Source organism: Bos taurus, chromosome 22, assembly GCF_002263795.3.
Source record: "Bos taurus isolate L1 Dominette 01449 registration number 42190680 breed Hereford chromosome 22, ARS-UCD2.0, whole genome shotgun sequence".
Classification (NCBI taxonomy): domain Eukaryota; kingdom Metazoa; phylum Chordata; class Mammalia; order Artiodactyla; family Bovidae; genus Bos; species Bos taurus.
In genome coordinates, this window is record NC_037349.1 from 14754694 (window position 1) to 14768415 (window position 13722).

General features: G+C 33.9%; 1 protein-coding gene across 6 annotated transcripts in view; it reads left to right on the top strand.

The window, feature by feature from the left end:
- Window positions 1-13722, top strand: part of NKTR (natural killer cell triggering receptor) — a 53554-nt gene that overhangs the window by 14147 nt on the left and 25685 nt on the right. For 3 of the 6 annotated variants that reach the window (XM_005222601.5, XM_005222600.5, XM_002696872.7), the window contains exons 6-10: window positions 1777-1864; window positions 10839-10868; window positions 11306-11451; window positions 12398-12620; window positions 13049-13204. In XM_005222601.5, coding sequence (XP_005222658.1) covers window positions 1777-1864; window positions 10839-10868; window positions 11306-11451; window positions 12398-12620; window positions 13049-13204 — 643 coding nt within the window. Of the gene's footprint in view, window positions 1-4; window positions 333-867; window positions 1865-10838; window positions 10869-11305; window positions 11452-12397; window positions 12621-13048; window positions 13205-13722 lie in introns of those variants that run through there. The other 3 variants (XM_059879996.1, XM_059879997.1, XM_059879995.1) reach the window with 3 other exon arrangements.

A 13722-nucleotide genomic window follows, 5' to 3' on the forward strand; every position in this document is an offset into this window, starting at 1 on the left:
AAGGCTTAATATTTTATGGTCTTTTGTCTCATTTCTGATATAAAGCAAGTTTGATCATGTACTTTTAATGAGAAGAGGTTTACTTATAGTTCACTTTTTGCATGAAACTAATGCTGCATGAAAATACTTTATTTGCATGAACTTGGGGATAAATTATATTGTAATATATAACTTTTAATTGACAAGATTAATTAAGGCTAACTTTATGGTTAAACATGACTTTCAGCATGGAGGTTAGGCAACTATATACATGAAAACTCCTATCTTCCTGCCTAAAACTGTCAACATATTCTTTTGTTTATAGAGAATGTGGTCTTTTGCAAAATGAAAAGGTAAGAGAACGAAGCTCAGTAACACAAACTCCAACTCTTTTCCCTTGCACCCTTCCTAATAAATTTATGGAGAGTCTGGGTCAGGTTGTGACTGGATTTCTTATATTGCTTGAAGACTTGGAAAACTCTGTATACTATTTCATACATGCACCTGTATCTTTTTTTCTTTTTCCAATGGGTTATTATTTCCATGTCAGGGTGAAGAGTCTAGTTTTTTTTTTCTTTTCCCCTCTAAGCCAAACAGTGTCTTTGAATAAAAGTTGGTATTTCTTCCTTTCTCAAAGGTTTGTATGTTTTCTTTTGTATAGTAGAACTATATGATTGTGTTTTATTCCTACAGTAGTATTTGCATAAATCTAACTATTACACTTGCCCCAAAAAGCCTTAGAAAAGTCAGTTGCAGAAATTTATAATGGGATCCAGTATTACTAGGTTTTAATGCCATGATAGCTTCAGTGTTATAATAGTCTTTTATATTTCTTTTGGGGAAAAATGGATTACTACTCTTTTTCAGAAGCCTGTTCCCAAGGTAATCTTTTTTTTGTTTTTGTTTTTGAAGTTTTCTGTGTTTCTGTTTGTTCAAAAGAAAGATTTGTTTGTATCAATGTTAAAAGGAAACTTAAATTAGTTTTCAGGATACTTCTGCTGGAATTAAATCCGTCTCTAAGTGATCTTTATGACAGAGGTTTTCCTTTGAACTAGTAGCAAACAGCTCTTGAGCTGATTCCATTAGCATGTAGCAATTTGAAATTAATACTGTAGGCCACTTTAACATTGTTGTTGCCTGTGGCGGATATTTGTATGTATATCTTAAAATTGAATCTTGCCATTTAAATTTTTGTATTTGCAGGGCTTTCTTCCTTAGATAGTTTTTGATCCTATTGATTAGAATCTACATACTTGATTTAATTAGGCATGTCTCTAAACTTACTGTAATATTTTGGTTAGGGTTGGTTTCATCATCTAGCAACAATTTGATTGAGTAATAAATTTACCATATAGAAATTAAGCACATAAGAGGATTATTAAAGCTCCCATGAATGGTGCATTATGCAGGATGATTGGAAATTTGGAAGAAACGAGCTCTACTATATTTTTTTTTTTTAAATTTTCTTGGTAGTTTTCCCTGAAAGTTAATAGTTTAAATATCATTTAGCCAAAGTCTGTTGGTACTAAAAGTGACTGTTCTAAGGCTGTTTGTATAAAGTGTTAAATATATGTTCTTTTTCTCAAAGCTAAGTAGTAAATAAGTAGTATCTGGGTTGTTTTTTTTTTTATGCTTTTGTTATTTGGTTAGTTAAAAGAATTTTTTTCGAAATAGTCACGTATCTGTACTGACCAGAAGAGGAATTTCATCCTTTGCTTTCTATTTACTGCTTTGAACATTACACGTTAAAAGTGGCTTATAATTGGAGACTGACAAATTTGTGTTTTCTTCAAACAGATGAAAACTTTATTCTCAAACATGACAGAGCGTTCCTTTTGTCAATGGCAAATCGAGGGAAACATACCAATGGTTCCCAGTTTTTCATGTGAGTAGGCATAATTCAGAGATGAGCTTTTCCTAAACAGAGAAGCGCTGTTCATGAGAAAGATGGTATCCTTGATCCAAATTTACTACTAGGTTCTGTCAGCTTGAGTTTTATTATGTTATAGTAACTGGTAAGCTCTTAACAGCCATCTCAGTATTAAGAATATATCCTGGATTTGAAGGATGGTACTTAAAAGGCATAACTTGAAGATGTAAATTATTCTGTTGTCATCTTAAGAAATTGGCTTTGACTCTTAACAAATTTGGGGGCTCAGTTTATCAAATCTGAATTGGAATATAAACTCTTGATGAGCATTTAAAAAATTGTTCATGACTGGAACTGAATGTATCCTTGGCGTGGAAAGCAGTTGGTTTGAGTAAACCATAGTATGGTTGCTTTTCCCTCTTACTGTTGTTCTTTGAGCCAGTTTGAGAGGTGCCATTATTTTCTGACACTGTATAGAGATAAATGATTTGGTGTTAAGCCAACATTTGTAGCAATCTTAAACTTTGTGAGATCTCTATGCATAATTGAACTAACCCAATATTGCTTTCATTTTCACCAAAAATTTGTGCTGTTATTGCTTAGAAAACTTTAGAATGATAAATTTGTTTTTTAAAAACAAACACTTTTACATGTACGTGTATACACAACCAAAACCTTAGTTATTTCTCATCTGAAAGACTTTTGGCATACTCTCTGTTATGTTCTTATGTAAAGTTACTCTAAAACCTATTTTTATTATAACTCCATGATATAAAATATGAAAGGTAGTTGCCTAGTATGGAGTTTAATGCTTTTGATTGAAAGTAAATTTCTGCAGTTATCCTATATATATTGGAGAAATATTTTTTCCATACCAGAAAAAAATTTTGTCATCTTTCTGAATGGATGGGTATGAATGGCGCTTCCCTGTATTTAAAGGAGTAAAGTATTCATATAAAATAAATCTCACACTTTATGTTTGTGTGAAAAATAAATTCCAACATGATCTGATAAAGTTCAGATAAGGGGCATTCTGTTCCCAAGAATGTCCTAAAAATGGAAAGCTGACAGAAGATAATAATGCTTGGATTTGTACAGGAAAAAAAGAAGACTTAAAACAGTTATTCCTCTATCTTTTTTGATCCCATAGAGTATTAGTTACTACACTTCTTTACTAGAATATTTTTCTATTCTTAATCTCCTTGAGAGCCAAAAAAAAAAGTAGTGGAAAATATTTTGAAAAACTTAATGTAGGAGCTGTTTACTCTTTGATTAAGGTTTCCTATTTCCATTTTTAAGCTTATCTGAACTGTGAACATGATAAACTAATGATTCATTGGTCAAAAGCTACCATCTGAGGGCTCTAAAGTTTCTTTTAGATTTCCTTTTTTAATCAGTAATTTTAAAATTTGATTTATCGGGTAGTAGTAGCTTCTTCCCATTGTTACATACTTATTAGCTTATTTATAAAATATTAAGAGATAAAACCCATGCATGTATATGCATTGACTAAAATTCAGTATATGAGAGTCTGACTTCAAAAAATTTAGAGTATCTTGTTTTTTTGTTACTTAGTATTTGCTTAAGTCTTTTCTAGAAATGTTTAGCATCAAACAAAATTAAAGCTATGTCTATTTTCTACATGACTTAATTTTACATCGGACTATCTTTTGACAAGGAATGCCAAATGAAAATTGTAACATTTATAAATTAGGATTAAGTTTTAACCTTGTTTTTATAATTAACTGCTTATGGATGGCACTAAGATCACTGTAAACTTGTGATTGAAAGAAACTTTTCTGCTTCTAGTTTGAAATTTACTTTTGGAAATGAGTTTTCAGTTAAAAACAGTCTTGGAAGTAATTAAACATTTTTGCAGTCACAAAATAAAATCCTCTTTTTTTTTTTTAAAAGAAGCTTTTATGCACGTGCTTTTTTTATGTGGGCTAAAAGTACCAATTCCTCAGGGGTTTCAGGATAAAATAAAACTATTCACTTTTCTAAATAAAATGTTTCCTTGCTTTTATACAAAGAATAAGTCAAATGGAGACGGTGGCCCATAGAAGTATCTTTGAAAATCTATGTCTTGCAAGCCCAAATCTATTTGGAATTGGAAGTAGTTAAGAAAAAGCATAATGTACAATCTTCAAGTTGTGTAGATGATCACAGACAATTGCTCTAAAAGTTGAGGTTCTGAGGGTTGATGGTCACTGAGCTGTCAGACAGCTTCCCATTGGTGACTTCTAAATTTTATCCTCCTCCCACACTTCTTTGGCACCTTGAGCAGCAGTTCTGCAGTCTGAAAAAGAAAGAGTAGTGTGAGAATGGATCATAAAATGCCAAGAACTGCCTTTATAGTTCCGCTTAATAAGGACATTTAATAAATCCTTGCAAAATGGTATTTGCAGTTCATGTTATAAATCTGTTACCTTGTAATTCCAAGGAGTAAATTTGGTGCAATTAGTGTGGTACTTTGAGCAAAATGTTTCTCAAGAATTCTTGTGCTTTTTGTAAAAACTATCGCCTTCATTACTTGAAACACTTAAGACCTCTCCTTCCTAAGGCATATACATCATTTTATTAAAATTTTTTGTATATATTGCTTTCTTTGGGTGGAAAAATTATGTGTGTGATAAAAACCAGATTGTCTTTTGTATAAAGCTATTTATAATTTTTGCAGTAATTGCTTATATCTACTACTATATTAGTCATAGTGATTTTGCTTTTAGGGACCTAAATAGAAGAAAACTAATTATTTTTGGAATAGTACTGCTCAAGAAACATGAAAGAAGTAATACATGGCACTATCCCCATGAATCACTGAGGAAGTAATAGTTTGTTCATGCTGAGGTATTTTTGAAGGAATTCAAAGACCTAGGACCATGTTAATGGGGTTCATTTTATTATTATTTATTTTTTAGGCCAAAGACTAGGAAGAGGCTGCAATAAAAGTTATAGGATTATAAAGCCTAGGACTAGAAAAGAATTTAGAGATCCTCTATTCCAGTCTTTCTGTTCTATAGATAATGCTAAATAAGGACGAAAAGACATATACAGTCTAGGTTATAGTGTTTTTCTCATAATCTTGAAGAAATTGATGGCTAAAAAGAGCATGCTGAACACTGTATGCTACATAGGTTTATTGACCGTCTGCTCTGAGTTTATTTATTTATTTAGACTTGTGAGATATTAGTTCCAGGGATTGAACCTCAACAGTAAAAGCACAGAGTCCTAACTTCTGGGCCATCAGGGAATTCCCCTGAATTTATTTTAATTTTAGTCAGTTTTAGATGCATCAACTGTTGCTGGAAAAATAATATGACACACAAGAAAGCATTTTCTTGTCCTTTAGCTGTCAGTAATAACTATCAAGTCTGGCTCTGAAATTCATTGTCTTTCATTCATCAGAAAGATGAAGAAGATACTGCATAACATAAATTAAAGAGATTAGTTAGGTAATTTATAAGTTTGTATTAAGTAACTCTTCTCCTGGGTTAGAGCACTAATCTATCAGGAAACCTTGTATCTAGTCTTACCGTATGCCTTGAGTTAGTTTTGTTTTTCCTTTTCTGTTTGTAAACTGTAGCTCACTTTCAAATATAAATAACATTTTGGTGTGAAAATGCAGACATTAAAGGAAGAAAGTGTTTCTATAGGTTGATCCTAAATTTTTGAGTATATGAAATGATTTATATGCAAATATTGTCTTGCCTAAAAGAAATAGTTGTGGTTGCTTAATTTTCATCAGTCTGAAAGGTAGTTCAAAGCAGCTTTGGTTCATCTTGCCAAAGTCAGCCAGTTTCTTCATTGGCTGCTGTTAGAGCATATTGATGGAGAAGGCAATGGCAACCCACTCTAGTACTCTTGCCTGGAAAATCCCATGGACAAAGGAGCCTGGTAGGCTGCAGTCCATGGGGTCGCAAAGAGTCGGACATGACTGAGCGACTGCACTTTGACTTTCCACTTTCATGCATCGGAGAAGGAAATGGCAACCCACTCCAGTGTTCTTGCCTGGATAACCCCAGGGACGGCAGAGCCTGGTGGGCTGCCATCTGTGGGGTCACACAGAGTCGGACACAACTGGAGTGACTTAGCAGCAGCAGCAGAGCATATTGGAGTAATGATCACGCTCATCCCCCTTGGCTTAGTCTGTGAAGGCCTCATGTCACACCAGGGAGTGGGAATACCCACAGAACCTTCGAGAACAGGCTTTGTCACTTGCCACTGTTAGCAGTCATGATAATTATAAAAATTTAAGAAAATAGGATAGTCAAAAAGTCGGACTTTGATCTTTAAACAAAAGTTCATCTTGTTTGTTACATCTTGTTATAAATAGGACTGTGGGAGGAAAACATAAGTTTTAGGATATCTTCTGTGTCATTTAGAATAGCTACTCACCTGAATGAGAGAAGTGCTGATTGTTTCAGAGTAGCAGAGCAAGAGGAGTTGAGGGGTGGTTCGGTTTCAGGGCTTTACAAAGCTGTATTGATATTTGGGGGTAGAAATGCTTTTTCTTTCCACATATTCATGAGTTTGTTTGAGAAGAAATGCTACTAAGTATTAATAACCTGAGAAGTTTTTCCTTACTTTTTTAGGAACAGTACCTTCATATGTTAAAGATTTTTCATGAACAGATTTCATGACACTTAACCATAATCCATATTCTCTGGATATCAAATGTCATCCCTGACATCCAGTCTGAATATTACTTAGTGTTTGTGTGACATTTGTGTTAGCAGCATGGACGGAATTCTGTATCTTGTGGTGTTTGGTGTGTATTATGTTAATTTTAGTGCTGAATTTTTTAAAGCTGTTCCATTTTAGTGGCTTCTGGAATGATAGGTAGAGCACTGTACTGTGGGTTCGTTAGTTTCCATTGCCCTTACATGAGCTTTGTTACGCTGTACAATTTGGTGCCTCTTACAGTTTCAGGAGTCGAACGGGAAAATTGCATGTTAAAGGTTGTGACAAATAGATTGTCTTTATTTCCTTCTCTCATACTACTTTACAAATAGAGTCACTTTTTTTCTTAACATTCATTGGAAACACCACATTATTTGAAACATATTCTTTGACAGTCATTCATGTATCAATGCCTTTTAACATTTTTAAATATTTCAAGATTTAGTATGTCCAAAACCCCTGTAAAGAATTTTGTCCACTGTATATAATATGGGTTTTGGTCTGAATAGTAATAGATATGTTTAAATTATAATTGAGTTAAAATTGATCAGACAGTGTATATTCATTGAACAAAAAATTTTTATAATGGGGAAAATCAGACATTTGAGAGGAAAAGAAAGTACTGTAGCCAACCAAGATTTGACAGCATACATTTTCTTATACTTTCATTTCTCTTGCCTTTTTATCCTTTGAGAAGATTCTTAAAATTCTAGGTATGCTGCCTTATTATTATTATTATTTTCAGTGACTTAACTAAAAAAGTGTGTGTAATGGCAGTGAACAGAAACTACAATCTAAACATTTGCTCATTAACTCATAATGTATAGTAGTCTGATGTGATATGTAACCAACAAAGGTTTCAAATGTAGAAACATGAAAGGTTCCTTAATTATCTGAAGTGAATTAGTAAAAAGTATTCTCTGGAATTTTGTTTTGAAGTCTCTTAACTCAGTTTTTTCCATTGAGATTTTTGTTTTTGTACCTCTAGTAACTGCTCCTGGGTATTCAGATTTTTATATTTATGTATGTACTCCAGATACATTATTATCTTTTTGAGAAGGATGTTAGTTGACTTAGCCAGTTTCTAGGAATATAAAAGGAAATATAATATTTTGTTTCTAACTATTATTCACACTGTGATGTTACAAATATTAGGGACCTGAGCAGATTCCCACTTCAACCACAGTGCTTTTCTTAAGCATAGTTCATCTCTACATACATATCCTATGTGAAAGAAAATTTAGAGCCCTCCTTTTTAAAAAGCTTTCTTGCTTTGCATAAAACTTGAAAGTATTTAATTTCAAAGTTATATTGATATTAAAACATAGATTCAGTCTTGTCTTAAAAGTGTATTACAATTTATTTCTTGCCATTTTTGTGTAAAATTTACAGAAAGAGTGTTACACCGTGCGCTCCAAAGGTAATGTCTCATTACTCTAAGGCTCTCTCTCTTTCTTTCTTTACCTTTATTTATCTCTTTAATCCTGTTGTTATATGCATTAAGAAAAAAACTTTCTGCTTGATCTGTGGCAGCAGTACATGTAAAATAAGTGTGTTTTATTGTTCATAGTAAATCCTGGGAAGTATAATTTTAATTTCAGTGGCCTGTTACCACCAAGTTCCCACACATCTTGGGGACTGGGGTATATTGTATATAATGGTTTATATCTCATTTCAGTACAGAACTGTTACTTTCTGTATAAGGCCAAAATCTGCTTTGATAATGGTAAAAAAAAAAATGTAGTTTCTTTTTTTGCAGTATCAGTCATACTTTTCTGTTTCTAGGATTTATGAGATTTAGATGAACCCTTGTGCATGTATTTTTAAAGCAGATTCAGAGGTGAAGGGAACTGGAAAATCAGTATCTGAGTGACAGTAGAAAATGGAAATGTGAAAATATTGGAAGCTTTTCTAACTTGAAATGTTTTTGTGGTTATTTCTCCTTCAGGTGTGTTTTCATAAGCATGTATAAACTTACATATTTATGATAGCCCCTGGCTTTAAGGTCTTAACTTACTGGGCATATGTTATCACTACATTGGTCCTTACAGCTGTATAGTTTTGAAACATCAATTAAGAATTGGTGGGGTGAGGTCTCGTTGTCCATTTTAGTAGAATTGAAGGGCTTGGACCAAGCATATAATTTTTTTCCCTTGCCCATCAGCCCAGTTCCAGTAAGCCTGCTTTACCTTGGAATTTCTGCTGTTAGAATGTGGGCTGAGAACTCCAGAGGGCTTCTTTTTGTTAAGCTACTTCCAGTATTCTTATTATATAGCCTAACCCAATTAGATCATAAGTTTGTATTTCTGCATCCTGAATTGCAGATGCGAGTAATAGACTTAGTTATTCACACCTGTTTAGGCACAGTAGGCCAGTTGAAATTTATCCTTGAAAGAATTGCTCTTGTTTTCATTTGTTTTCCTTGCTAGTGCACTAAAGGTTGAGTTTGTGTTCAGTTCTCACTTGAATTAAAAACAAGACTTGAATCTGTCATAAAGGTTCTATTCTCAAATTGAGTTTCAAGTAGTATTTTGCTGCGTCACTGCAGTAAGTTCAAATTTTTAATTACACCATTAGTTCCAAAGATTTGCCCTAAGGTGGTTTTTACAGCACTTCTATTAACCAGGGTGCAAACTGAATTGGATTCTGTGTGTTTTAAGAAAATATATAGACTTTTCCTCAATACCAGAATATCTGAGAGTTGTGAGAGAAAGGCCCAAGGAAGAGAAATATATCTAATTAATACATCATTGTTTTTACTGCTACATGTTTGAGACTGAACCTTTACATTATAGAACATTTTTTACCTTTAAAATTGTTATCTCTTTCCATCTTTCATACAGTGGAATCACTGTCTAGCATATGTCCTAATTTTTACTGTCTTTACTGTGCTTGGTAAAGTTGCGTAATTATGGGAAGCACATTTCTGTATTAAAGTTACTGTCAGGATAGTTTTTGGATGCTCCTTTCATGATTTAAGCATCAGTGCCTAACCGTTTGCTACATTTTCTTTTCTTCTGTTTTTATTCATTTTTATGGTTACATTGGCTTCAACTACCACTTCTCAATCTTCTAGGGAAAATTTGAGACTAGTGGTTTTAAAACTCAAGATTCCCTTTAAAATTCTGCCACTTCTTGAGTTGATATTTTAATTTTTTAAAGCTAAACTGTAGTACTGTTACAGAACTAAAAATTCTTAATGTAAATATATGTGTTATATTTCCTGATAGAATAATGCTTTTTAGTATTGAAGGCTAAAATTATGTTTTATTGACTTATATTCCTTAGAATTTCCTTAAAATGATAATAAAAATTGACATTAGAGCTTCTAGTACAAGTGACTGCTTTCACATGGTCTGATAATCCAGTGACGATTCTCTCAAATACTATTTCTCTTTCTTATAAACTAAGATGTTTGTGATAGAGTCTAGTTATCTACTTTTGAATTTTTTTCCACTATATAATTCACATAGTCTGAAGATGTGTGAAAATGCTATGGGAAAACCAGCTTGAGTTCAAAATGCCTTAACCATAATATACCCCCTAGGCTTCCCAAGAGTGGCTGTCTGCCAATTTGTGACTGTAAAGCAAGCAGTTGGATGTTTTTGGGCCATGGAAATGTAAAGTACCTGTAATGTTATCCACAATTACTTACTTTGTGGTCAGAAGTGTTGGCAGATGGAAAATTTGCTCCCTATTGCGTTTTCTGAGTTGTTTTGAGTGGCAACTTAAGTGAAGCAAGAGGGGCAGGAAGTTCTAAAAACGGCTGTTGAGGCCTACCTCCAGCTACCTGCCTAAAAGATGCAGACTCAGTATGAAAAATAACTAGTAGAAAAACTCACTTAAGTGTGGGGGGGCACTTGTTAAGTGTTGATCACACTTTTCTTTCCATAAGCAAATGGCTAGATGTTTTTTATTCTTGTTTAATTATCTTGATAAGTTTTGAGTTTGTTTTTGTTTTTGTTATTGTCATTGTTTCGGATTTGAGAGTAACTTTAATTTTAATGTATATTTATGCTGTATATTTCAAACCTATTTCACATATATGTATATATATATATAGTCTTCATATTGGAGAGAGAAAAATTTGTAATGCATTGTCATCTTGAGGGTTTTTTTAATCAGTAAAATGACTACTATTGCTGTTTTTAAGCTTATTAAGTTTAGGTGTATATCATGTTTAACTTTTTCCCCTTTTTATCTTTACTTCTTTGTTCTCTACATGCTGTGCTTTTAAACCCTTCTGCTCTGTACACCTGAACACCTGGTTTCTGCCATCTTCTTTGTGTTGATATTTGTTGCACAGTACCACAAAACCTGCTCCACACCTGGATGGGTAAGAGTTACATTCTTAATATTTTGGGGAGGTGTGCTGGTGGCCAGTCCAACCAATTAGACCGTAGTGAACCCTCAAGGGGGCACTCTTGACCTCTGGTTTATTCTCTCATAGCCAAGCTCTCCCCTAAGGATCACAGGATGCAGTAGTCTTGAGACCACGGATGGTGTCTCAGTATCAAGTGCAATCTGATTGGTACACTCTCTACTGTAAAATAGTTAAGAATCATTGTTTTAAAAGCAGAAAACTAAGGCCCAGTTTGAGCAAGGTTTTTTTTTTCCTTTTATGAAGCAGAACTTCTAATTTCCTTCTAGTTGCTTCATACATCAGACACTTTTATTTTCAGGTCTGTGGACATGTCATTTACAATTGTCTTGATTACTAATCTTGGCTTAACTATCATCAAACCAGTTTTTCTTGAATTTGTATTGTGACAGGGTGCATGTTGTCTTTGGACTAGTTATTTCTGGTTTTGAAGTGATCGAACAAATTGAAAATCTGAAAACTGATGCTGCAAGTAGACCGTATGCAGATGTACGAGTTATTGACTGCGGGGTGCTTGCCACAAAGTCAGCAAAAGACGGTAAGAGTGTTTTGAGTGCAGAGGGAGCTAGGATACAGGTAACACTTGTTGAAGACTATAACTTAAAGATACCTCCTAGATTTCAGTAGTGGAAGAAACTCCTACGAGTAATATACCAATATCCCTGATGCCTCCATATCATACCCTGTATTCAATCCATCAGAAATCTTTCCAACTCTGACTTTGTCTTTTTACTTCCCCTGTTGTCACCTTGGTCCAAACCCAAATATCTTTTACCTGGGTTATTCCAATAGCCTCACCACAGTTCACTTTGCCTCTATCATTGCTTCTGTATAATCTTTTCTCAGTAATGATAGCTTCGTAACTGGTCTTCTTGCTTCCACCTGACCCTCTACAGTCCTCAGCAGCAACCAAAGCCAGCTTCTCCAAGGGTTCCCTCTCTGTCAACCAAAACTAAAGTCTTTACTGTGGTTTGTAAGGGATTCTGGCTTTTTGCTGTTTCTCTAATCTCTCCATATTCATTGTCTTCCCAGCAGTGTTAATCTTTACTCAAACATGCCAGACACTTGGGGACTTTGTGCTAGCTGTTCCTTCTATCTGGAATACTCTTTGTTCAGATACCTGCATGACCCCTGTCCCTCGCTTCTTTCAGGTCTCTGCTCAAATGTTATCTTAAATTACCTTGACTTGCCTTGTTCCCTTTACTCTGTGTTTTCCTCCCTCTTCTTTAAGCATTTATCATTTGTTATATTAGGTAGTTACTTATTTTCTTATCTGACTGAACTAATATATAAACTTCACGAGGGCTTTGTTACCTTACAATCTCACCAACAAGTTGTATTATCAACTTGAAAAAAAGTTTATTTAAATTTTTAGTGGGCTTTATATAAAACATGTTTTATAATACTTGGTAATCATTTCTTTTTACTCTGAAAGGTGGGCAGTGAAATCCAGTACTAATACTTTTATTACTATTTATTAAAAGTTTTTGAGAAAAAAAGGAAGAAGCCAACTCATTCAGAAGTCTCGGATTCCTCTTCCAATTCCTCATCCTCTTCAGAATCATCCTCAGAAAGTGAAATTGAACATGAGAGAAGCAGAAGAAGGAAACATAAGAGGAGACCGAAAGTTAAACATTCTAAAAAGAGACGAAAGGAAGCAAGCAGTTCAGAAGAGCCAAGAAATAAACATATAATAAGCCCAAAAGGGTAAGTGTGAGACACCAGGGTAGTCTTACCTAGAAAACAAACACCCTGGAATGGGAACAGTATGTGTGATTCTGTAAACTTATCTTTGTTACCTATTGTTGAAAAGGATAGTATTTTAGGAAGTTTATATTGAAATGTTGCAAATCTAAGGGTAGCACAGATGTTTTATATCAAAGATTTATGCATTTGTAGGTAAAAACAATCCCTAAAACTCTTAAAGAAAGGATCATTTGGCAATTCTTGTATCAGAGTTTTAGTGCAGTGACTGTTTCACTCACTCATGTTTTATATGTTCTGTTTATGAAAATTGTGTTAACCTTTTTAGTGGGATTTGCAAGGTATCAGTACTTTTGCTGTTAATTATGTTATTTAATACTAAAATTTTAGATATACACATTTTAATTGGTGATTTGATTGTTCTTTCTAAGTCATTCTGAGAGGAGTGATACCAATGAAAAAAGATCTGTTGATTCAAATGCCAAAAGGGAAAAGCCTGTGGTCCGCCCAGAAGAGATTCCTCCAGTGCCCGAGAACCGATTTTTACTGAGAAGAGATATGCCTCTTGTCACAGTGGAGCCTGAACCGTAAGGATGATTAACCTACATGTTTTTGTTTCTCTGACTGATAATTCCTGTCACCTCATTGCAGGTGCACACTCATTTATTGAGCATGACCCATAGTCAAAGCACTTTGAAATATCCTGTGGGAGATACTGGATTCATGAATGCCATGGACCCTATCTTTCAAAATTCGTATTCTACTAATAGAAAAAGGGAATTTGCCAAGTTGACCTGGGAGAGTTCTTAGTGGAGATCTGGGAAGATTTCTTTACTAACTTCATTTACTTAGCCTTTCATTAGAGGGTGAGATTTTGGTTACCAGAACAGAGGGTTAGTTGAACTCTTTGGGTCCAGTCAGGTTTTAAAACATAGTGCAAAATTATTGCATGGTGATTTGGGATATAATTTAGTACCATATGTTATTATTGTTAACTTACTCAGTGATAACTCCTCTATATTAGAAAAGCTAAAATGTAGCTTTAGATTTGGTCTCAAAAAATAGTGCTTAATGTATTTTGTGTGTTACACTCAAGTTTAGAATT